Source organism: Lonchura striata, chromosome 2 (assembly GCF_050655825.1).
Source record: "Lonchura striata isolate lonStrDom1 chromosome 2, ASM5065582v1, whole genome shotgun sequence".
Classification (NCBI taxonomy): Eukaryota; Metazoa; Chordata; class Aves; order Passeriformes; family Estrildidae; genus Lonchura; species Lonchura striata.
In genome coordinates, this window is record NC_140704.1 from 110,523,582 (window position 1) to 110,549,231 (window position 25,650).

The 25,650-nt window shown below is 41.2% G+C and overlaps 1 protein-coding gene across 1 annotated transcript in view; it reads right to left on the reverse strand.

Annotated features, from left to right (window-relative positions):
- NPC1 (NPC intracellular cholesterol transporter 1) overlaps window positions 1-18,467 on the reverse strand; it is a 44,742-nt gene extending 26,275 nt beyond the window's left edge. Inside the window, exons 1-14 of the mRNA XM_021551572.4 lie at window positions 18,183-18,467; window positions 11,457-11,579; window positions 10,113-10,219; window positions 9,371-9,546; window positions 8,350-8,517; window positions 7,496-7,745; window positions 6,182-6,258; window positions 5,171-5,541; window positions 4,587-4,813; window positions 4,112-4,212; window positions 3,141-3,243; window positions 2,049-2,238; window positions 1,471-1,653; window positions 726-840 (exon numbers count right to left, since the gene is read on the reverse strand). Of these exons, the coding sequence (XP_021407247.3) occupies window positions 726-840; window positions 1,471-1,653; window positions 2,049-2,238; window positions 3,141-3,243; window positions 4,112-4,212; window positions 4,587-4,813; window positions 5,171-5,541; window positions 6,182-6,258; window positions 7,496-7,745; window positions 8,350-8,517; window positions 9,371-9,546; window positions 10,113-10,219; window positions 11,457-11,579; window positions 18,183-18,260 (2,269 nt within the window). The 5' untranslated portion in view covers window positions 18,261-18,467. The remainder of the gene's footprint in view (window positions 1-725; window positions 841-1,470; window positions 1,654-2,048; window positions 2,239-3,140; window positions 3,244-4,111; window positions 4,213-4,586; window positions 4,814-5,170; window positions 5,542-6,181; window positions 6,259-7,495; window positions 7,746-8,349; window positions 8,518-9,370; window positions 9,547-10,112; window positions 10,220-11,456; window positions 11,580-18,182) is intronic.
- Between the last annotated feature and the right edge of the window lie 7,183 nt (window positions 18,468-25,650).

Sequence of the window (25,650 nt, forward strand, 5' to 3'; positions counted from 1 at the left end):
CAAAGAGCCTTTCTTTCCAGAGCAAAGGAAACAGTCCATACAAGCCTGGCTACAGCTGCTGTCTTTGACCTATTTAACAACACTGAGGCTGTGCAAAGGAGTGACTAGTTCTAAGCCATTACTCAGTTCCAAATTTAGGTGCATACTGTGTAACAGGGCAGTTAAAGAGTGCTGTCAAGCAACATCTTGCTTCAATATTAAGCCACTCCAATGCAAGTTGATCCAATGACAAATTACTCTGCAGGTAAACAAAGCTGTTATGAAAGAAGGCCAAATTACACTTGTAGGGCAACAAAAGATTTGCATCTAAAACATTATAAAGTGAGCCTCAAACATAAATTTGTCATAGAGTTATTTTTCTAACCAAGGGGCATTTCAGCAAGATGAATAAGTGCAATATAGGCGTTCATATACCCTGGTATTTGATCTATTACTAAGGTCAAATTTAGACCTGTCGGTCACTGCAAATCCATAAACACCTCCAGTCTTTCAGGCTGAAAAGCTTGACAGATTCAGAACTGTATCTTTTTAACTGTTCCAGACTCTTAAAGTACTCCAGTGCCTATCCCCAGCAGAAGTTTAACTTGATAGTAAGAATGAACAACTAAGCTAAGCAGCCTCTACAAATTCTTACTTTGCTTTTATATTTTATACTATACTGCATTTATTCTTGCAACATGCAGTTATCATAAGGCCCTTATCTTCAAATATTAAAGGAGTCTTACCAAGAAAGAATGCCACAGTCTCTGAAAAGGATGAGAGAAACATACTGGGTGCCACATCTCCCAAAACTCTGCCAATCTGTTTATCCAGAGTTTCACCCTGAAGGCGTTCATCTCTCTGTTTTAAGTCAATAATTTATTATTATTAGGAATCATGCAATTTATAAAGATATTTCATATGGCTTTAAAAAACCCAAAACTTTAAAATATCCTAAGTATCTTTTGTTGCTTTAACTGCATTAACAAGAGTTAGATAAAAAACAGCTGAGACTCTAAAACAAGAGCAGCCTGAACATTACTTCTTGTCTTGCTTGAAATTTAAAACATAGTACCAAGTTCAGTACTTCAGATAAAACTACACATTTGACAGAGGTGGTACGAGTTCCAGTGGGTTACTGAACCTGTCAAATTAACAAGCTTATTACCCACTAAGACTTAGTGTCAGAAGTTCCTAGCCTTAAGCATGTAATTTAGTTCATAACTACTGCTTACAATATGCTTAAGTTACAAGTGATCAAAATACCAGTTGAATTCTACAACTATTTTGATATCAAGCAGCAGTAAGAAAAATGCAGAGACATAAATTGTTTTTTTTTTTTTGTGAAGACAGAATGTACACCGCTCTTTTCCACTTGTAATAGTCCAGAGCTGCTCAATTGAGCTGAGCACTGGAGACTTCCTGCTCCAAGTTTACAGCCCTCAAAAATGACAGGCACTTTTAGAAGAGTCTGTATGAAAGAATAAATACCTGAAGTGTCTGAACCATAATGAAGATATTGTCCACTCCAATAGCCAGCACCAAGAAAGGAATTACTTCTATCACAATCAGTGTCAGTGGGATTCCAAAGTAGCTGAAAATGCCTATAGAACATGCTACTGAGCTCAGTACAATCAGGATGCCTGCAATGCCCAGAGTGATCTTCGAATCCACCTAAAAAAGATGTACTAAACATCAGCCAAACAAGTGTCCATCCCACCGAATAATTATTGCAAAGGCAAAAGCCAAATTCTAACATTTAGTCTAGATAGAAAACTTTTCAGGGTTTTTTTGAAGATCCAGATATTAAAAAAAAAAAAAAAAAATCAACCATGAAGCTGCAAGTCTTAAAGCTGATGTTAACTGAATATCAGGTGAAAGATCTTAGCTAAGACTGAAACACAAATTGTCTATTACAAGAACAATGCTCCCCCTAACCACTGCCCAAGGAGGACTCAATGCCCTAATAAAAAATTGAACATCAGCATTCTGCAAAAATAGTTAAGTCACTTACAGCTATCAGCAAGCTCTAGCTTCAGTACTTATAGCAATGAAAACTATACACATACCAGCAGTCTTCTACAGCTCTGGATATGTCCCAAAGCTATCGAGATGTACACGAACATCACAATATAGCTTATCAACACAACGCTAATATCGCTGTTGCTTTCGCGGTTGATCTCATCTTCAATACTCCGTTCAGCAGAAAATGATATTGTTAAGTTTGAATTATTGTAGTTCATCAGAAAGTTAATAAATCTAAAAAACAACACCAAGAGGTCAATCACACTTTAAAAGGATTAAACATCTTCTACTAGAAATACTTGAAAGTCGCTGGCAAATTTACATCATTTGTGTGGTACAAGAGTACCCTGGGGCCAGACATTAATTTGAGAGGACCTTTCTCCATTTTAAAAGAGAGGTGCTGGTGACACATACCTGGAACTCTGCTTTAAGAACTAGAAATACACTACATTGAAATACTTTCTATGGTCTAACTAGCATTTGAGGACCAATAGCTACTTTGTATGAGCCATTTAAAACTCTAAACACAATTTTCCTCAAAGCTAGCCCTAGGAATACAAGCAGGAAATTTTCCTCAAAGCTAGCCCTAGGAATACAAGCAGCTTGTATGTTTGTCATACTTTTATTTTGTCACAAACTTCCTAGTACAGTAGTTTTTCTCTGAACTGACAGCTAGAGCAGCTGGCTTGTATAAACTAGCTCTTCAATGTGGTAAAAGGGATGAAAGCTTTATATGTTAATCTGGATAACATTTTTAAAAATTAAAGGTAAAAAACTACAGCATCAGGCTCGACCTTTCCACCCATGGTTAATGGTCCTGTAAATTAAAGAGCCTACCAGTGTAATTCTAGCCACAATAAAATAAATCCTTTCTGAAGTTACTTATTGGCAAGTACTACTGGGCTAGATGGTCACTAAATGGACTAGAACCTATGCCTCAAAGCAAATTAAGTGTGCCAGGCAAAGTGAAGGTCTTATGACCAGCACAGTCTGTTTTTAACCAGTTTTGCTGCCTCTCAAAACATCCCTGTAGTTATACTGAAAAACCATCAGCATAGCACAGGTGTTTTTGTTGATCAGCATTTAAAGGTGCTTAAAGTCATGCATGCATTTCAGAACACAGGAAGCCAACTTACTCTTTTTCCCATGCTAAGGCTTTCATCAGCTTTTTTGAATCATTGTAGTAGTTGTTGACAGGAAAAGTAATAACAAGAGCTGTAGCATTATTATAGTTATCATCTGTAGAAGAAACAAAAAGTTCGGCATTAAAACAATGAAACTTACATTCTAGTATAATAGATACAAATAAGTTTAAAATTAGCATCGCCCAAAGCAATTCCAACCCTACAACTCCACTGAACACCGAGTTCTCAAACACACTGGAATACCGAAATAAGAATGGAAGGCTGATAAGCACTACAAATTGTATTCCAGACTAATTATTCATTAACATGCTCATGACACCACAATGTTACATGGTTGCACAGTTAGACAAAAAGCTACTATATAACCACTGCTTGTGATTTTCCATCTAATGAGAAATGTGACTTCCTAAACATTGTACCTCTTGCATACTTAGATTTTACTCAAAGCAAATACAAATCCCCTACAGTTTAATAAAGAACAAATTGCCTTTAAACACTATTTCAGATATATTAAACAGAAGTTTAATTAGATTGCTTGAACAAAATCCTGGTTTAAGAGTAATTATGAAAGAATTTCCTTTGTGAACATTTTAATCCATTCTTAACTGCTTTGTCAGATCAGTGACAAAATATTCTAATTCAAAACAAAATACACATATGTCCCAGCATGTCAACCTGAGCTACTTCATGTCTTTATATTTTACCAGGCCCAAAGCAGACCAAACATTTGTCCTGTTGATATGTTCTAATTACAAACTACTTGCATTTTGCACTTCCAGAGTAGTCTGACTCCAATCCCAGCATTGATCTACTGAAAACTTAACTTAAAACACCCTTACTTACTGAAAGTTTAACAAAATTCCAGTTTTTCTGGACTGCATTTAAACAGCTGTGTTAGCACCAAGAACAGCACGCAAGTATGTACTCTCAGACTTATACTGCAATACTGTTCTGCCACTCACCATCATATCCTCCCAACACCAGCCACGGAAATACAGGTCCACCAAATGTTCCTAAGCAGGGATCGTGAAGCAAGCTTGTGTCATTCAGTGATGCTGGAGCCCTAAAGAGATCACCAGCAATAATTGTCAGCTTCTACTTGACAGCTGCGGCACAGCACAGAAGAGTAAAAAGCTGTTGTGTAAAAAACTGAAAATCAAGACAAGCAAGACAAGACTGCTAGTGGTACACTGTCCTTGTGCTACATTTGCTTTGAATTTAAATAGTTTTAAAGACATCTGTCTTACAGCCTTTAAGACAAGGAGTACCTTCTAACCAACTGAACTATAAACTAAAGAGAAAGCTTAGAAACTGGTCTTCTGTACAGAACTCTTCAGAAACATTGAGAACATGCTTAAGGTAAATCAGAGGCAGCACCCACACCAAACCAAGCTGAACTAGCAACTTGATTATAAAACAAGCAACTGTACTGCTCACCGAACACAGTATAAGAAGTGAGTGTGGTAATCAGCATAGACAAAGAACTCATCCCCAACAGTGTGATCCAGAACAGAATGGCTGTTCTGAAAGTAGTTCAGTACACTCAGGATAGTGCAGTTGTTGTTGTAGGGAGCAAGAGGAGCCAGGCAAATGTCCTTCAGCATTACAGTCTCATTGTCATAAGAAGCAGTTATGTTGACAATAGCATCCTGCAAATCCAGTACCTTTAAAAAAAACAAACTGTAGTTTAAGAGCAGCACAAGAAAGTACTTCCCTTGCAAGACAGGATTTAAGTGCACACTAGATTCTTGCAAGTTTCCAGAGACAGAGGCACATGTCGATAGAAGCACATTACAAAAACATTATTTCTGTGTTCATATTATGAACGGACACTTAGCTTGCGAGTGTCTCTCTAACAGAAAGGTTTTCAGCAAAAAGCTTTTATAGTAAGGCTATGATTTTTAATATGAATATCCAGTGACTGTTTTGATGGATACATAACATTGCACATGGAAGCCAATTCCATGTGGTTATACCTGTTACGTATGCTTAGGTCTTTGCTCTTGGAAAGTCCCAATTACCTGATGGAGAATATCTTTGGTAAGGGGAGGCCCAAAAGGTACATCTTCTCCTGATGGGTAAGGCGAGTAGGTGTCTGGGTGGCTCTTTGGTGCTTGAATAATAACTTGCTCAGTACGGAAGAAAGGTCCAAAGTGTGTGTCAAAGTATTCCTTCTCCTTGCGGGCTTGGCTGCTTGGTGCTGACCAGAGATCTACAGGATTTGTAGTTGCTTTAATATATACAAAGCCTGAACAGCACATTGCAATGAAGACCACAGAGAAGAGGATAACAGGACGTGGATTTCTGACACAGAAAGCCCCCCATGATGTGAATGTCATCCTTAGGCCATTCTCAAACCTTTCACCAAGCCTTTCACCACAGGTAATGTTTCCTGCAAGAGCAAGAAAACAGTAAATATTTAAGAAGTCAGTTAAGTAGCATTTTCTTGGAGTTCACTCCAAGAAAGATGAAATTTTATTCTGTTTGTAGGAAGCTCCAGAAGCTATGTCTCCACTGACAGTCAGATCCTGGGACCAATCCCTGACTGAGGCCAAGGGGCAGAAAACAGGTCATACCTATGTTGCCCCTTGTAATGTAAGGTTGTATTTGGCAGCAGGAGGTGTAGCAAATAAAGCTAAAATATATATAAGCAATAAAACAAGCTACCTCAGCTGGTACACAAGTAACAGTACAGTTCTTTCCTGGCATGCTTTAAATGGATATATGGATGAGTCAAAACATGATCAAACTGATTTTAGCATCTTGTTGTCCTCCCTATACTCCTACAGCAAATCTCTCCAGAACTTCCTTGGAGTTTAGCTAGATCAATGATGGGTGTACCCAGGGCTTTCAGCATGCAGTAAAACGGGGCTAAGTACTACTCTAAAAGAAGAGAGATGCTGGTCAAAAGGCTGAAGGCCCTTTCAGAATGGACTTTTAGCCTAACAAAGCTAAAACTGAGGAGCCCATGCATAGGAAACAGATACACTTGAGAGTTTGCAATAAACCTTGTACTGTTATCCAAGACATACCATTGTCACGGTGGGAATTCACGGAAAAGGCTACATTGCTGTCAATTGGGGTGTACTCCGAGACAAAGTGCCGCCTCCTGCAAGGCAAGAAGCTGCGTTAGCCTGCTTGTCCAAAAAGGCATCTGTACTGTTTGTACAACAGTCTCTGGCTTTGTGATCTTTTGGAACAGTCATGTCAGCTATCTTATGAAACTTTTTCAACTTACATCAAGCACAGATTTTTTATGCACATTTAGAAGATCATTAGCATTAACAACACAGAGAATTTCTTTAAATTGATCCTAAGTTGATAATTTGCAGGATATTTTTACATTAGAAATATTAACCAGGCATCTCAAACACACCATTTCATGATGCCCACTAAGGTAAGGCTGCTGAACTTATCAAATTGTCATACCCACTATCTTTTTCCAAGCAGACTTAGTTCTTACTATGGAGCAATTTCAGTTTTCTGATTATAACTGAACAACCATAGAATCAGAGTGGCTTAGGCTGGAAGCAAAACTTAAAAATCCTCTAATTCCAACTCCCCTGCTATAAACAGGGACACCTTCACTAGATCAGTTTTATTAAGAGATCCATCAAGTCTGGCCTTGAACAGCTCCAAGAAACAGTGAGTGCACAACCTCTCTGGGCAACCTCTTCCACTGATACAAATATGCTTACAGTACAGATTTTGTTTTTAAGATCTAACCCACATCTATTCTCCCTCAGCTTCAGACAATTTCCCCTTGTCCTGTCACTACATGCCCTTGTAAGAAGTCCATCTCCAGCTCTCTTGTAGCCCCCTTTAGGTACTGGAAGGTGCTGTAAGGAACCCCTAGAGCCCTTTCTTCTCCAGGCTACCCTAACTCTCTCAGTCTGTCTTCATAGGAGAGCTGCTCCAGCCATGTGATCAAGGGTGATATGCTATCATTACTGAAAGCTCAGCTTTCATTTAGTTTTTTTTTCAAAATAGGAGACTAGGAAAAAGTATTCATTACTTAATTTGAAATAGGGCAATGATTGTTTTGTTACGAATATGTGTTTTCCCAGACTTCTGCATACTAAATTATGAAAGTTGAAGAATAGTGTATGTGATTCTGTAGCTAGGACTGCTATGACACGTATGCATCAATTAAACCAATTTCTGCAATCACTTTCCACCAGATTATTTTAGCTGTTAGAACATTTTTTGTAAGTATATGTGGTATCTGCTACAGAACATGACTTTTGGCTGGCTGAAGTAGTCAAGACATAAGCATCTGACCAGGGCAAAGAAGTTCTGAAGGATAAACAAGTGACTTGCAGAGCTCAGCGTTTGGAATGATTTACCTGTAACACCAGACTCCAAAAACTAGTGCAAAAAATATGAGTAGAAAGCCCATGTATGAGATCCAGATGATGACATACACAGCATCCAAACCAAACAATAGCCAAGGAGGAGGCAATGGAGGGGGCTGAGGTTTTGGACCACAGACAATTGAACAGTCCTGACAACTGCATGGTCCTGTTGAATCATCCATGGACTCATTACAGCCTTTGGTAGCATTATTCATAGGGTTCATTCCATGGACAGGAACATCTATGACAAATCACAAGTTGCAGAGCCAGTTTACTACAAGGAAAAATTCAGACCTTCCCAGTTATCTGAATTAACCCTTTATATGAAAGCCCCACAGCCCCTGTGTAGAGCAGCATTTCTTGGTCTTAGAGATGAAGGATCCACTGCCTTTTCCACAGCAGGTACCAACTATTTACAGTTGTCTAATAATTAAATGACTGGTCATGTCTATAACACTTCAGTCTGTAAAAATAACAAGCACACACTTCTGTCATCCCAGCAATGACTTTTCATCCCTCTTATCTATTCAGATTGTGAAATGTGTAATAATTTCCTGTTAATGCAATCCTCAAGGATGAGGATACTGCCCATTTCCCAAGGAATACAAGTAGCCAGTTACCTAGGCTCAGTCTATCGTAGAGTTTCAGAGATTTCTACAGTACCAAGCTGTATAGAAAAAAGCCCAAGCAGAAATAAAAATAAAAAGTAAACTAATGTCACATTGCTTTGAAAGCCTCTGACTGCAGACTTTTATTGCTGGGCAGCTGCTTGAAAATCAATTCTCTAGCCATCGCACCTAAGTTTTGACAGGAGTTTCAAGGGCAAGGACTATTCAGTTTCTTACCTGAAAAGATTGGAATTATGCTGAAAGGAGTTTGCCCATTGTCTTTACTAAACATGTACTCAATCCAGTTGGTTGCATTGCAGTCCTTGACATCCTTTCCACACAGCAACCCCAGTGCTTTAACATTGCTCGATGGAGCCTCCACATCCTTGCAGGCATTGTACATTGCTGGGAAGATCCATTAAACCAATATTATAATTTGAGTAAGCATTCCAAGTATTTCCAATATTACAAACTCCCCAAGTTCCAGGAACATACTTAGAGATTTCAAGTAAAAACATGTTAGGATAGTGAACTAATGCTTTCAGTTGTATTTATAGTATTCAAGGTTGCAATGGTTTGTTAAGGCTACCTTGCTCTAAGAAAGTCACTCAAATCTGCATCATGCTAGAACCTAGTTTTCTGCTTGACAGGAAACATTGGCTAATATTATTTTCATGGAAAGCCATGAAAAGCATTTAAGATACTTTCAATTTGTAGGCTGTGTATGACTTTCAAGTATCTCAATTTTATTAAAGGTTACTGCAAAAACATAAAAAGACTGAATTAATGCTTTAAGGTTGCTACAAAATCAACCCAAATGTATTGTTCTCTAAAAACATCTGGTTTTGACAAAGACTGAGTACCTCTTAGAGAACCATCATGTGTACAAATTTTATTATCATCCTTGCCAGACTGTTTTAGTATCGGGTAGACTTTGGACATTCAATACTTGGCAAAAACTTTATTTTTCTGAAGTTAAAGTCATCAGGGTTATTAGCTATTAACTGTTTGTATAGATGTTCATTCTCAACTGAACCTTTAAAACATTATTATTTAACAGTGTCAGTGTGATGTCTCCTGCCCAGGCAGAAGTTGAGTGTTCCATGAGTTTTAAAGGTGACCTACTGTTACCTATGTGATGACTCAAACTTCAAAAAGACACTCAAAAAGATGTGCCCCCCTCCAAATGCTTTCTGAAAAAGAAGTGGTCTTGTTACCTGGACAAAAACCAAGGTAAATTAACAAACTGTTTACTCACCATTTGCAAATCGATCTCCAATGAAGTACTGCAACTCTGTAATGCTACTTTTGTTCTCTTTTAAAAGGGGATCATAGTAAGGTATGGTGCTTGTAACATTCAAGAAGTCAGACTGATTTGGACTACAAGTCAATTCACAGAAGAGGTTCATCAAGTTGTAAAAACATGATGGACATCTGGAAGGAAAGCAAATGAACAGCAATTAGATTAAGAGGTAAAGGTGCTATGTAGGTCAAGTCAGGTACACCTTGAAAATATAAACATTCTGCTCAGAGCAATAGAACAAAATGTTTAAATTCTGTAAGATTTTAATCATCAATATGACAATTGTTGATGCTAGATGAACAATTTTTAACACCATAAATCACTAATAAAATTGCCTGCCTCAGCAGATTCAAACAATTTCACTAGAATTTGAAGAAAAACTTTACTGTTGTTAGTAGGAAGACTTCTTAGACTTCTTCAAGTCTTAGAACAAGACCACTTGGTCTCCCCCTTCTGAAGGTTTCATTACATAAAGCAGCCTGAGACAAGCTAAGGGAAAATTTATTCTACCAGCTAAGTCAATCCAGGCTTGTAGCTGTTTCATAACATTAACAGTCTGCTGCTATAAGAAAGACACTCCAGCAGCTTGCTCCAATAATCATTTAAATGAAATTAACACTTTTTACACAATCTACTTGAAGACAAGTGCTTTGTTATTCTGTTACAAAATTAGTTACTTTGCCATTCATTAGCATACCTGGAGAGAAACTGCAGAGGCAGCTGCAAGTTATTTTTCAAAGTCTGAAGCTGATGAACATCACAGCAAGTGCTAACATTGCCAAAGAATAAACCTGGACAGAGTTCCTTAAAAAAAAAACCAAAAAACAAACAACATTCAGATCAAGAGGAAATTAAGAAAAAGCATGTTTAAGACTTCAGAACTCATTAAAATCATGGGCTCTGTGTCAGCATATTTCAGAACACAGTAGCTGTTGCTGTGGGAGACGCATAGGAGAAAAGCAGCCCAGCAAACAAGATTTTTGTTTAGAGATTGGAGAGAAGAATCACTTTTTTCACTTCTTTCATTCAAGGCAGCACTTCCTTTTGAAAAGCTCCTTCAGATGATCTTTAGTCACCAGAGTCTATATATAGAATGATAATGGCATTTGAGAGCCTATTGGTAAGAGGACAGCGCATGTTTATCCAAGTTGAAAGTATTCCTGCAGCTTATCCTCTAGTACTCCTTCTGGATAGTATCAGATTTTAAAGTCTCAGAAGGTCAGCCACTAACCATAAAACCACTGATTACCTGGAAGAGCTGCTTCATGTTCAGTTTGTAGAAGAGACAAATGCATTTAACACAAGTATAACTGATAATAAGATACAAGAACTGTACATTAAGTCTTCAGAAACAATACTCAACAGAAGTTAGCTCACCCACATATTTAATGAAGTCATTCCTGTCACCAGTCTAACCATTGTTTAACTCTGTAGTTATTTCACTCTTTATAGCTTTGGACTATCAGATGCCAAGAAGGCAAATCTGGTAATATGCTACATTGTGCATGAAATATATAAACTCTATTTTGACTGTGGTTTCTTTCACTTAGGCAGCTGAAGCCCAAGTAAGGAAATACAGTCTCACACTAGACACAGCTAATTTTGTCCAAATTTTCTCCATTTGAACAAGTATCAGTTAGCACCTTCCTTTATCAGGAATGATCATCTGAAAGTTTAGTTTTGTCCTTTAGAGATCAGAAGGGCATAACTGTGGAACATGTATTTGGGAGTCTTCAAAAAAGCAATTTGAGTGAAGAGTAGTCAAACCAGTGACGAAAATATGCAATGAAGTGAACAAACCCTATATTTAAGATTTAAGGTATTGTCTGTGACAGCCTCTAAACACATTTTGGAGACTTCTACCTCTGAAAAGAAACTGAGGTAAATTACCTTAATCCAGTTGGACCTAAGAAATCAGAGACAATCTGTCTACTTTCTCATAAAGTTAGGATGAGAGGTCATAGCACAGGTCTAAAAGAACCCAATACAGAGTTCTACTGTTGGAGGCTTTTTTAGCAGCAAACCTCCAAGAGAAGCTCACCTGCATTAAGTCATAGCCATCTTCTGGTAGTGCTATTGGTGGCCCATCATAAGCACAGTTGTACCTCTTGTCTCCAGAAGCAACTCCACATTCTCCATACCAGACACACGCTTGGGGAAGTACCTAGTCAACAAAATAAGTGATTAACTGCAAATAATAGTTGCCAAATATCTCAGCTGTCGTAGAATTTATGTACTGTTACTCCAAAAGCTACTTGCAGTCCAGATTAGATAGGTTCCTGCTAATTAAAACATCAGTGTGTACTACATAAAGCACCCATTAATAAAAGCAGATGTTTTTGACATGGTGCACATCACCACTGATCTTCAGCTTAGCTCCCCACCTTCCCTTGATCATTACAGAAACAGGAGGTGCACTGCCTATAGTTAAGATCAAGTATAAGAGTTACTTAAGAAGACCTAAATCAATACCTGAAAAACATCCTCAAGTACAAGGTGATTTAGAAAATAATTTGTTCATGCAAGACAACAATAATTGGTGGGTTAAACATTAGAGCACGAGTCAGCGCACATGGAGATAAACTCATTGCTTATGTGCAATTTCACTTCCTACTGTCACACTCTGATCCTTCCTGAAAACTTAGAGTGACAGATTGAGGAAACAGCAGCACAGAGAGGATTCAGAAACGGAACTTCATAGCTCTGTATTTGTCATACATATATTGTCACAAACTCAAAGCATGCCTTCCATCACCACTTTCAAGCCTAAGCATGGAACATTTAAATGGGATTACAGTGCTAAGAAAAAAGCCTAATTTTTTAAAATGTTTTAAGGGACTATTGAAAATCCAGAAATGTGCATAAAATAAGTTGAAAAAGGGCAGTGGCACCTTGAAAACCTTTTATTTTTGTTCAGTGGTACTGACACTGAAACATCTGAGATACTAAGACAAAATATTTATTCTGAAAATTAAAACATTTAATGCAATAACAAGTTGTTTACAGCAAAAGCTTTATTATAGTTCCAAAGTTTTCCTACCACCTGGGCTGCAAGCAGACTGCACAAACATTTACTACACTTATGCCAGCTCTGATCAGGAGTTTGCTTAGTACAGTTTGAGAGATAACTGACATATTTTGATCTGAACAACCTTGACTTAGCATTTTAGAGACACCATATGTTGTTGCTTCAAGGACAGACTGCTGTGCTTTGTGCTTGACCATGTATTGTTTATCAACCAGAGAGGCCCCTGAAAGGCTGTCCTGACAATATCCAAGAGCTACCCAGAAACACAGTGCCTCCATAACATCCATTTTTGTGCTGAACAAAACTTACAGTTCTTCAAAATGTACATCAGTAGTTGGCTGCTTATCAGGGACAACAGCCATCATTAATTTACTCAACCCAAGACTTGTTTCCTCTTTCCCCTAACCAGGACAACATAGGCCAATTCAAAGTTATTCACTGCAAGCCAGATCTAAAAGTCAGTTTCAGTGCCACTTGTCTAGATCACCATTTAATTTGTCTATTCTAGCACATCATCTAGTTAAACTCACAACCAGCTGTTAAGTATTACCATGTTCTATGATACAAGCTGGGTAACATCGCTTAAGATTGTACTTACAAACACTGAATGCTTAACCTCAGCATAACCCAAAAAGAGAAACTTCCATAACTTATAGACTATTTCTCAAAATCACATTGTAGATTTGTTCATGTATCAAGGTAATTGAAGAAGTTAATACTATTTTGATGCAAATTTAGAAATCGTCATCTTCAACTCTACTTCCTCATACCTATATGCCCCAGTTTTAAGAGCAAACAATCTACTAGCACTGAAAATGGTTCTGCTGTTTGTACCAGCATCAGAAATTGATTGTCTCTTCAAGAGGAAGCACAGATTCACTACTATTCTTGCAAAAGGGCAAGGAATTTGGAGCTACTTTGCAATGCCCGTGCGAAAATAATTAGTTATTTCTTCAGTATCATGCTGGCTTCTGTATTTAGTCTAGAATGGTTTGTAATCATCCTTTCGAAAAAACACTTTCATTATATCTTGTTATCTAACACTTCTTATTTTTTAAAACACACAAATTCATCAACCCACTCTTTAGAGAAAGACTTAGTTTATTCCAGAGTGGAATGTGTGGGAAAACTTGTAATGCAGTTAACAGTCACAAAAAACTTATCAGGGCACCTCTTGCACAGAAAAGCTTGAGTAAATTTTGGCTACCATGTCAGTCTGACTGATAGTTCAATTGTTTTAAAAACATTATCTGTGTTTCAAGGCAGTGATTCCTTGGTTAGAGCTACATGGATGCAAAACAAAATACAATCAGTCTTATGTTTATAAATTTACCTACAAGGCTTTCTGTCATCACTTTCAGGACAGAACATAAAACAACTTACTTGCACATGACACTTGGTAATGTACCAAAAGATATTCAGCTAAACAGAAAACAAAAATAAAGCAAGAAAAAGTTCATCCTAATATTAGTTTACATTTGAATTTGGATAAAGAATTTCAAATCACATTCCTGAAGTTCCACAGCAATAAAACATACAATGGAAAAAAACAATGTTTGCCACTCAAACTTTCCGCCTGTTTAAGGAAAACTGAACAGATCAGCTGCTTTAAACTATTAGAAGAGCACTTGGGCCTAGAACTGCAAGTCTGAATACTGTGTTTCAATATTAACACCAAGACGGCAGTTTCAGAAACAGCTTAAGATTTTACATTTATGCCACTACCTAGCAGGATTTCACTAATAAAAGTGTAAGTTGGTTCCCTGAACCAGTAAGCTTTGGGGATGCTTGATTTACAGTGGTTGGACCAAGTCAATAAGCCTAAAAACCACCAAATCATTATGCATCAATAGCCTAAATTGAACAGCACAGCTCTTGAACATTAACAAGTTAATAGCCTGCTTACCACTGAGTCAGCCCCAAAATACAGGAGAGGACTGGTCTCCTATGGCCGAAGCAGCATTCAGGGATACAAGTATCTATGTAATTACTCCACTACCACAGATAAGATAGAGCTGACAGTTCTTGCCTCTGAAAACCCTCTAGTAAAAGCTAGATTAAGTTAGAGAGTAAGACAAGCACTTTGCTCTTTCCATTCTTTCAGAACAACGTTCCTATAAGGGTAGGGTGAGATAGAGATGACTAAGTGTGGTTGTAAATAAGTCATAGTTAACAAAGCTGCTGCTTGCAGAGTCAGACTTTTAGGTCAGATAATTGTTCACCTGGGTATTAAGTGGACGAAAGCCTAGCCCTAAAAGTAACAACAAAATGCTATGTTGAACCCATCTGCCTTCTAAACAAGGCAAAACACTTAAAATACTCCATAAGTAACACAGGGCTAGTACATGGTTTTGGTTTTTTTCTGTATGTTTTCCTGTTAAGATCACATGACTAAGTACTTCATATATTAAAATGGGACTTTCCTAAGTATTTCAAAAAGCAACAGCAACATAACCTTAGATAAAGGCTGTTCCTTCCTGCCTCTAGCATATCTTAGAAACCACTTGTCAGTACACTAACACCAACCCTCAGAGTGCAGAAAACCATATTCCTATTTCTGGCAGGTTTAGCCTGCTTGAAGAGAAATTTCACCTCAGGCCAAGGCCCTAGGAGCCCTTATAAAGAACTTGCACATGAGCAAGTATGGGCATTCTGCAAAAGTTCTGTTAAGAGGTTTCTGGTTTCCAAGCATTATCATTCATTTGTAATAGAACTAGTATTCCCACAGATCATAAACACGTTTAATTCAGCCCATGTTTCTTCAACTGCAGGTTGAAACAAACTGACAAATTTTGATGCTTCCAGCAGCATTCATCACCACCAATGAATACCTAACTGTTAAGGAGACAAAGAACAATGATGATGCTGTACACAGAAACACCAACTGTTTGTGGTCTTACAAATACCAGATGACAAGTGACCACTGTTTGATTCTTCAAACTAGGATTACTAATATATGGAAAAACAAGACCATCAGATACAGCTGTTTCCCCTTCCTTCATTTAGGTTGACGCATCTGGCATCTTGCAGGGCAAAAAGATCAATCCAGGAAAGAGCACACTCTTCCCTTGCACCCCCTTAATATCTGCTATTGCCAACTAGGTTGAGAGTTCTAAGGAAACACCATACCACCTTTAATAAATGGGTGGTGTATGGGTGAAGACTGGTTTATGGAAATGGGTGACCAGGTGAAACTCAGAGATCTGCCCCAGAAGTTGCATATTACCTCACAACCCTTCCTGTGGGGAAAACAGGTGCATGGACTAAAGGAAACTTTACAGGCTTAGTTCTTATTCTTTGTCTCTTTCAGCAACTTGTTCAAAGCCATGCCTTATCTGCAAAGCTCCTCCTGTTCCTTTGCTCACCAGCCTGTTTCCTTTCAGATGGAAAAATCATTAATGCTCCTGGTCAGCAAGTCACAGTTCTGGAGTTATCCAAGCCACATTTCAGATGCCACAGTAAAGTCAAAGTCAAATAGGAAGAGAAAGTTGTAATAACAGTAATCATTTAATAATTCAGTATCTGTGGGGACACGCTGATGTTACCTGCAAGGTTGCATGCATGATCAGGAAGTGCAGGGCCCACAGCTAGCACCTGTCTGCAACTAAGTCCATCTGCACCAAAACAGCTCTGATGTCCTGCAGGCTAATAATAATAATACTGCAGAACACCTGGATTGTTTTGGCTACTGCCCAGCTAGGTACTACTCAGTTCTACCAGTCACTCCCTTCAGTCATCTCTCCCCTTCTAAGGCAGCTTTCAGAAAGGCTGAACAAGTCACTCCTGATTTTCCAGGAAGTAATTTAGATGTAGTGGTTACTGTCTTGTTCTGGAGCTACACTGCCATCCCCAACAAGGTAACACCACGTTGCAGCCACTTGGCACAAGCAGCACTTGTCATTAACACATTCCCATGGGATTTCATAAAATCAAACATAGCTTGGGATCCTAGCTGCTGTATCTAACCTTGATTAGGCAGTGATTTAACATCTTGTGTTTTAGTACAACTATACAAAGATCAATTGCAATAATGGCCATTAAGCACACAAATACCATCTAGTGCATTAGGACATTCATAAGAAAATAAAATAGTAATGGATAGCTGGCAGAAATTTTGTATGATGTACTGTTCAGAGCGAAAGATACAGGCTGAACACTTCAAGTTCATTGTGAATGCATACGTAGTGGAAAGATTGTGAGCTGAAGTGCCATTCCAGTCCACAGACTGCTTTAAAACAGAAAAAAACATGACATATGGCACTTTGGATTACAAACATCACAACTGAAAGCACAAAACCATTACACCAGCAGTACACTTGAGGGAGAGAACAGTTTACCTTTACAATGCTTCTCTTCAGCAAGCATCTAACACTATATAGGCTCAGTCTAACTGAAGGACCAGCTTCTCTTCAAAAGATATCAAGAGTCCTCTTTGTGAAGTGTCAGGCTGTAAATAAGAGTTAATGGCAAAAATCCCCAATAAAGCCACATTCTATCTTCTTACAGTGCACAACTGAGAACTGCATGGTTAGAGTTATTTTGCAATGTTTACTTTAAGGGGCCACAAAGCCTCTACAAGGATCCCCCTAAATATTTGGGGAACTTGTTTCAAGTTCCTGTAGGTCACTATCCTCCTGATAAGGAAAGCATTCTGCCAATTCTTTACCAGCCTAGGACACACCTCATTGCTCCAGGATGATATCTCCCTCCAAAAAAATTACATAAAGGTGCATTGGTTAGCTGTGAAGTACCATTGGTTACTCATCTGAAGACCACGAGTCACTACTAACAAGCACCTTCTCCAGTGGTAAGAGAAGAATTAATTCCTCCTTTTATGTTCAAGCTCTTAAAAAAGTTTTTTCAAAGAGGATATGAGAACAGCACATACACGAGATGACAAACTCCTATGTTTAAAAAGAGCTAATAATGAAACTTGACCTAGAAAGTATGTTTTAACGTAGGTAGAGAGGGAAAGAAAGCCAACCACTAAGGCTTACAAGACACTCCTTGTTTCTCCAGAGGAATGTGGAGTATCCCGCTCCTAGCTTGCACTACAGCATAACAAAACACGACTGAGAGGAGTGAATGCTTTACCATATTTTTTTCATACAGCTCCCAAGAAGTCTAACATACTCTAGTCCTCGATTTTAAGGAAATATGTAATCTTACTACTGGCACATGAATAAACAGCAGCTCTCACTCCGCACGGATCATTACTTCCAAGAAACCGTAACCTAACCAAAGTTACACCCCAAGCAAAGCGAACCAAACACCGACGACATCTGCAAGCCTCTGCCGAGCATGTGACTGCGTGGCCACTCACATGCACCGGGCATTGCATAACCACGGCACGCCACGGGAACGCGGCATCCCGGGGGCTGCCGCTGCCGGGCGCGACCGCAGCGGACGGGGATGGGCAGAGGCTGAAGTTCGCGGGCGCTTCCCGGTGGGCCTGCTGCGCCACCGGCTGACAGCCCCGTCCCGACGGGACCATGGGCACGGGAGAAGGGGACGAGCCCCACCGGGAACGAGGAGGGGACACCCCAGTACCTCGCTTTAGCTTCGCCCCGAGCCCAGGGGCCTAACCCGGGACACCGCCGCCCTTCCCCAGGCCCCGGGCGCGGGATGCGCAGGGGACACCGCTGCTCCCCCGCCCCAGGCAACACCCGCGGGATCCCGCTGCCCACCCGCCGCTCCCCCGTGCCGGGAGGCCGGGCATTCCCCACCCCACGGACTCACCCGCACGGGCGGCAGAAGCAGCAGGAGGACGAGGAACCCGAGGCCGCTTCGCCCGGGGCTGCCTTGAGGGGTCCCCATGGCGGCGCGGGCTGGAGCGCGGATGGCGGCAGGCGCTGTGGGCAGCAGCACGGAGCAGCAGCCGATGGAAACAGGAGGAGGGCGGCGAGGCAGCCGCGCCAGCGCAGTCTGAGGGCCGCTCTCGCCTACCCGGGCGGAGCCGCCAGCCCCTCCGAGGAGAGGCCGAGGGCCGCCCCAGCGCCGCCGCCAACCGCGGCCGCCGGCCCGCCCCCGGCACCGCCTCACCCCGCACGGCAAAACAGGAACACCCTCCTCCAAACCGCCTCCCCCTCACCGCCCGCCCAGAAACACCGCCCCGGCACCGCCTCCCCCTCACCGCCCGCCCAGAAACACCGCCCCGGCACCGCCTCCCCGGCCCGGCCTGGCCCGGTGGCGGCGGGCGAGGCGCCCACCGCGCCGCGGGGGCGATGCTCTGTGGGGGCCCGGCGGGAAGCTCGTCCCGGTGCGGGAACGGAGCCCTGTCCCTCCGGGATGGACCATCCCCCCCGAGCTGCACCGGCAGCCGGGCAGCGGCATCGTCCGCGCCCGAGAGTGTTAATCGCGTAGTTTGTAAATACCAAAAGTTGCTTTAAAAACCTTTGGATTTGGGAAAAGCGCCTTAATTTGGCTTCAAAGTCACTGATTCCTGATTTCTAAGGACTCGTCTCGCAGCCCCGCGTGCCTTGCAGGTGCAATATTCAGGAGCCTCGGGCTGCCCGGCCAAGGGCCGCTGTCCCGGGGCTGTGCCCGCTACCCGGGACTGTGCCCGTGTCCTGGGACTGTGCCCGTGTCCCGGGGCTGTGTCTGCTGTCGCTGTCCCGGGGCTGTGCCCGCTACCCGGGACTGTGCCCGTGTCCCGGGGCTGTGCCCCGTGTCCCAGGGCTGTGCCCCGTGTCCCGGGGCTGTGCCCGCTACCCGGGGCTGTGCCCCGCTGTCCCGGGGCTGTGCCCCGTGTCCCGGGGCTGTGCCCGCTCCCCGGGGCTGTGCCCCGTGTCCCGGGGCTGTGCCCGCTGTCCCGGGGCTGTGCCCGCTACCCAGGGCTGTGCCCCGTGTCCCAAGGCTGTGCCTGCTGTCCCGGGGCTGTGCCCCGTGTCCCGGGGCTGTGCCCGCTGTCGCTGTCCCGGGGCTGTGCCCCGTGTCCTGGGACTGTGCCTGCTGTCGCTGTCCCGGGGCTGTGCCCGCTGCCCGTCCCGCTCCTGACGCGCTGACACCGGGTGGCCTGAGCGCTGTCGCAATCAGCAGTTCTGGGAGTGCTGGCTTCGCTCTGCCAAAGCTACCTGGGATCAGTTCGGGACCTGGCTGGGAGGTGGCACAGTAAAAACAGGGCGTGAGGCATTCCCGTGCATGCAATCCCTAATTTCCCCACCTCTTTATTGCCTTCCCCGACGCTATATTGCCTCCGCAGACAGGTAATGAGCATTGCTTTGCTAGACTAAAACATGTAATTTAACTGATATTGCCATCTGCTGACGGAAACGCAGACTAGTCTGGGTGTCAGCGCCTTACGGGCTGGCGTGTTGGCCGGCAGCCTCCCAGGGGTCACGTAATCCGATTTTCCGCTGAGAGTAGAACGCGGTTAGAGCAGGTGGCACAGTGAATTGCCGGCTATTAATAGCTTCAGAGATGGAGATTTCACAGCTTCTTTTGACAAACTCTTTCACTGAGTGACTACTCTTGGAGTAAAATGTTTTTCCTGTACCTAAAGAGATTTCCCCATGTTCCATCTGGAGGCTGTTGCCTCATGCTGTCGTGGTGCCTGTCTGAGAAGAATGTGACTCCTCCTTCTCCACATCCTCCCGTTTGGTAGCTGCAGTGATTACTAAGACATCCCAACAGCCAGCTGCCTGCTTCGGGCTGAGCAAGCACGGCTCACAGCTCCAGCAGCCCCCACTGTTGGGGTGGCAGTAAAATACATTTTGTTACAGTATGTCAGTATCTTTTGTTTGTTTGTTGTTTCCTCTTTTTCTTCCCTTTTTTTCTGGAGCGGGAAGGGGGTTTGTTTGGTGTTTTGGGTTTTTTTCTTGTTCTGGGAAGGCTAAACCTGGACACAGCACTCCAGCTGTGGTCTGACATGTCCCAAAGAGAGGAAGAAGCCTAACCCTTGACTGACCACCCTCTTGTTGATGATGCAGCTTGCTGACTCATGTTCAGCATTTCACCCAGCCACGCCGTTCTTTTCTTCCAAACTGTTTTCCATCTAGCCACTGCCCAGCTTGTATTTTTCTGTGGGATTACTCCATCCTAAATGCAAGACTTGGCATTTGGCATGTGCCAAACAAAGCTAGAGAAGTTAAAGTCATGTTGTGTTTTAATTTTCATGTCATAAATAATAAATTTATTCAGGACTATGCAGTGTGATCCTAGAAGCAGGAGAACTAGTTCAAAGCACTCTACTTAAGCAGAGAATCCAGTGGGCATAACTTGCATAGCTGCAAGGTAAAAAAATGCAACAATCTTGTTTCAGTGCTTGTGAATAAAAAGCAAAGGATAGCAAAACTGACTGAAAATAAATGGTGTTTTCTTTCTGTATACATTACGTAGCCAGTAAGTGATTTAAGAATGAGAGCTGAGAGAGAACCAATGTACAGTGCTGTAGAACAAGCAACAGGAAAGTTACTGCAAGGACAACTTTAACCATAAAATAATTAAGTCCATAACATCACCCTTGTCCACCACCTGCAGCACAGAGAGAAAGGGTAGTATTTTAATATGTGTCTGTCTTGCCAGTATCTCTAGATGGCTGACTAAAATTGCACTGTTACTCCAGTGCAATCCCTCAGAGTGCTGCGTTTTTGCACTCACAAGCTGGTGTGGTGTAGGTATGAAGACCAATTAACAAACACTGAACACATCTGCACAATGGCAGATGCTGGAACTCAAACATGTATCTGTTTTTATGTGGCCTCTATACCCTGGCAGCCAGGTGAAAAGAATAGGGTATGCCTTCAGTCCTTCTTCAGCCACTGATCTTGGTAATGGCTCTGTGCCAGATTTGAGGGATGAGGATGCAAAGCTATACCTGGCAGCTCATGGGCATTTAAGCACAATTGCATGAGTGCTATCAATGAAAAAGCTGGCGCCATGACTGTGCCATATCTTGTTCTTTGTGGGCAGGGAAAAAATAGCCTGGAATAGTTAACCCAGATTAACATGCTGACAACAGCTCATTGCCTTGTCTGTGACACACGTGGAGAGAACATTCCCATTCCTACCTGCTCCTTCAGAAGGACATTTATCAAGTTATGTTTTATAAGGTTCCCTTTTAAACCCAGGATTATGTGTAATTGTTATGGTCTTGGAAGATTTATAGGAAACACTTACTCTTGTTCTCAGCAGTGTATACAAAAGAAATTTTTCCTGCCTGGAAGAAGAACCTGCTATTAATTCATTGAACAAGTCCTTTAACTGTTCATTAGGGTCAAATCAGCCCTAATCACTGGATACCCTGAATGGTGTAAAGTTGCCTGCCAGAAAGCTCATGTGAAATAACTTCGTTGTGTTCTGTGTCTTTGATGGAAAGCTAGTTGCCTGTAGAGGTATGGGCTATACTGTGTATCCATCCCTTTATTGAATGCAGAAATGAAACCTGTGTTACCACTTCCAGTAGAAGCTGAACACCTAGTGGTGATGACCTTGAAGTTTCTAGATGGCAATCTGTCTGTAGAGTTACTTGTGCCTACCAATGGAAACACAGTACGTGACTGTTTTGCAGCAAAATCAATTAAAATGTCTATTACTGTTTATTCTCCATCATTTATAATATTATTTCTATTGCAATAACACCCAGAGGCACTTGCAAGGACTGAGAGCTATGGTGAGCAAATGCATGTTCTCCTTGGGGATGTCTTGCAATCTGTGTGCAGACAAGCCGCAACAGGTGAGTGAGAAGTCTCACCCAGTTTCTCATACCTCTAGTTTTATGTAGACTCACTCAGACAAAACCACTGTAGCTTGTTCCAAGACTGTTTTTCCAGCTAAACCAGAATAATGCTAGTACTAAAAAAGTTTGGTGTTTCCTATTTGATGTTGTAAACTAATCATATTCTTTTGATCAGCTCTCATTTGTCTGCTATGGAGGCCTGCTTGGCTTTTAATTATACACAACTCAACATACCTGTCATTTTAGTCAGATGCTCTTGGCTTCACATTAACCATGTGGCATCAAATCAGAGTGAGGGGGCTGAGATGTGTCTGATGCTGCCAATACTCAAATATGCAAGTAGATTGTCAGGTGATGCTTAATCAAGTCTGTTTATCATCTTTTTATCTGCCCTAGTGCACTTGTGTCAATGTGTCCTTATTTACACTTCAACAATTCTATAGCCACTCCTTAAATCACATCCTTTCTGCATTTATCATTGAAGTCAGTGAAACTTGTTCATTTTCATTACATTCAGGTAAAGTTATTTACTGCATTTTATTGGAAGCTTGGGATTTGAATTGAATCAACTCAATGTTTGTTCCAGCTTTACTATAGACTTGTTGGATGAAGTGGGCAGGTCCCAACCTAGCCAGTGTGATTGCCTCTTCTATAGAGAGGCGCCAATTGCCCAAGAGCTCCATAACCAGGTGTCAACCACTGAGCTGTTGAAGGAAAACACTGTGGAAGTGCAGCTTATTATTGCGGCAGAGTCTGCAGACACTCTGCACTTACTGCTGTGAGCAAATATGTGCAGTGTCTCCTCATGCCAGACACTGTGCACAAGCACTGATATGCTGACAAATTCCAGGTTTGACCTACCAGCTGCTGGGTAGGGTTTGCATTACCATCAATCTACTGAGCCCTTATAGTACCATGCTGCCATGTGGTGACAATATGCTGTCCAAGTGGAGAATATGGGCAAAACTAACTGTCACATAGGAGTGCCTAAGGACACTACCAAAATCTGATTTTTCAAGAACAGGCGACAGGACAGGGTTTATGAACTACATTCACCTGAGGAACAGACTGATTTTGATTCAAAGACACTTAGTTTTATATCAGTTGGTCCCAGTGAGTAGAGTGTGATGCAGTAGCATGGCCAAGGCACCACCTGCAGAAACTGTTCTTGGAATGTTCAGAAAGCAGAATAATTCTTCTGCCTCTTATGCAACGTATTCCAGGCAAGCATGTCATGAGGTTGTGGTATCACTTTTCCAAGGGGATTATGAGAGCCTATATCCATATGCTGGGTGTATGCATGTGTATACCACACAAGAACATACCTGTGCAATCTGTATAAAATAGCAGACTGCTTCAGGTCTGCACAGTAGGTTAGGGTCACGCTCCATCTGTGCATCCAAGCCCTTTGCCATAGCAAAAAGTTGTGTCCTGTGTTCCTTGCTCACTTAGCTATGTTCCCCAGCAGCACATCCCAGATCACTCTGCTGATCCTTGTTCCTGGTAAGGTACAGCACTATGCAGCTCAGGTGCCAGTTCTGAGAACCAACTGACTTGACATTAAAAGCAGGACATAAAAGCATTAGTCCAGATAAAATGCCTTTTCAACATTGTGAGAGCAAAATGGATTATCTAGAGACAACATAGGTATGTGTCTCAGATTACATCTTGCCACAGTTGCTAGGCATATGGTCCTGTTATTGATCCCATGAGAGTTAGCATCTCTCTAAGTCAGAGAAGGTGAAGCAAAAAGTGTATTGATTCATATATTTCAAGATCAAAGGGACTATTATGATTACATAATGTTAGTTCCTGTATGTCATATAATTTCATCCAGTAATTCCTGCATCAAACACACAATGTTTCAGCTGCTACACATCTTTCAGAATGAAAAGTAATTGTTTTCTTTCTTTTAAACTCAAATGATGAAGGAACCATCTCCACAATTTGTTTCTGAAATAATTATCCTCAGTCTTGAAAATTTACAGCTTGAAGTTTGAATTTGTCTAGTTTCAGCCTCTTGATAGTGTTTTGATATCCTTTCATGTGCAAAATTAAGGAGATTTTCACTCCCAGAAATCATCATTTGTAGTGATTTAGGCCATGAACAAGTCACATTGCTTTCCCTTTATATTCTCTGATAGAGTGAGATGCTTTATTGAGTTATGGCCATAGAAATTTTTGATGATGAGCTACTCAAAATGTAGCTCATCACAACAGAAAATTGTATGAATAAGTCAAAAAGCCTGGGATGTCAAACACAGAGAAAATATGTCAAATATTGGCATCAGTGTAGACTTTTTCCTTTTTATAATGCGCATAATCCACTGCACACCATAATAAGCACATCAACAGAGTTTTGACTTTTTTAGCTGAAATATGTCAGATCAGTGTAAGGGCCAGTTTTACATCTAGGAATAAAACAGGGCCACCAAGACATGTTTGACTAATTAAAAGTACTGTCTTGTTCCTTTGGTTCCTAATGTTACTTTTTATAATCTTCCCTTCAGAGAGATCTGACCTAATGGACATTAAGCAGAACTTTGTCAGTAATGACTGTATATTTGAAATAAACCTTGTTATATTATGCTAAATTAATAAATTAAGTTTTCCTGTTCCCAAGCCACACCATTTGTTTTTCTTTTTTTTCTCCTTTTTTTTTTTTGTGAATGCTATCTCATCTGTGAAGACCTCAAAATAATAATAGTCTAATGAATTGAGTGGAATAGAACAAAGTGGTCATTGTGTAAATAAGAAACTAATTGTAAAAAGAGTAGAATAGAGAAGAAATCAAAGAAATCTTGAATTACGCAGAACAAGATTATCTGAGTAGTATGTTTTTGTTGAAATAATATGGAAAAGCATATTTTAGTAAAGCAACATTTCAGTTGCAGAATATTAGTCTCACATGGAGTTACAAGAATTTATATATGCTTTATCAAATGCATAAAAGGTCAGGTAAAAAAAAAAAAGTGGAATTCAGAATAGTATTAAACTCTCATGACATTCCCAGGGGCCAAAACCAGAGCTGCTGTGAGAAGGCAAAACTCCATTTGGTCCCAGGTGTGCAGTACAATATCCTGTTGCTGGGAAAAAAATCCTTGTTTATTACTTTTTGTTAGGCTTGTAGCAAACATTACCATTCTAACACCAGTGACTCTAGGCAAGGCTTGTATTTTATGTCTGTTTAGTGTTCGTATCAAATGAAGTACAAATGGCCTGGGGTTTGTGCTACCTCATTTTCTGTACTACAATTCTGAAATTTCTGAGACATCAGATTTGGTTACCTAGTGGATTTTCCAGTAGTCACTAGGACTGGCTGGAAAAGGAAGTGCGAATTATTCTTGCAATTAACTCTGACTCTGAGGCAGAAAATTTTCATTGTAAAGAGCATTAAATATAACCTGCAGCTATTTGATCTCATGCTCTAATTCTCTCAGCTCTTCTATGCTAAACAAAGGTGGGTGAATCAACAGTCCATGGTTTCATTCCAGGAGAAGAGAATGTGCAAGTCAAATGGAACAATATTGC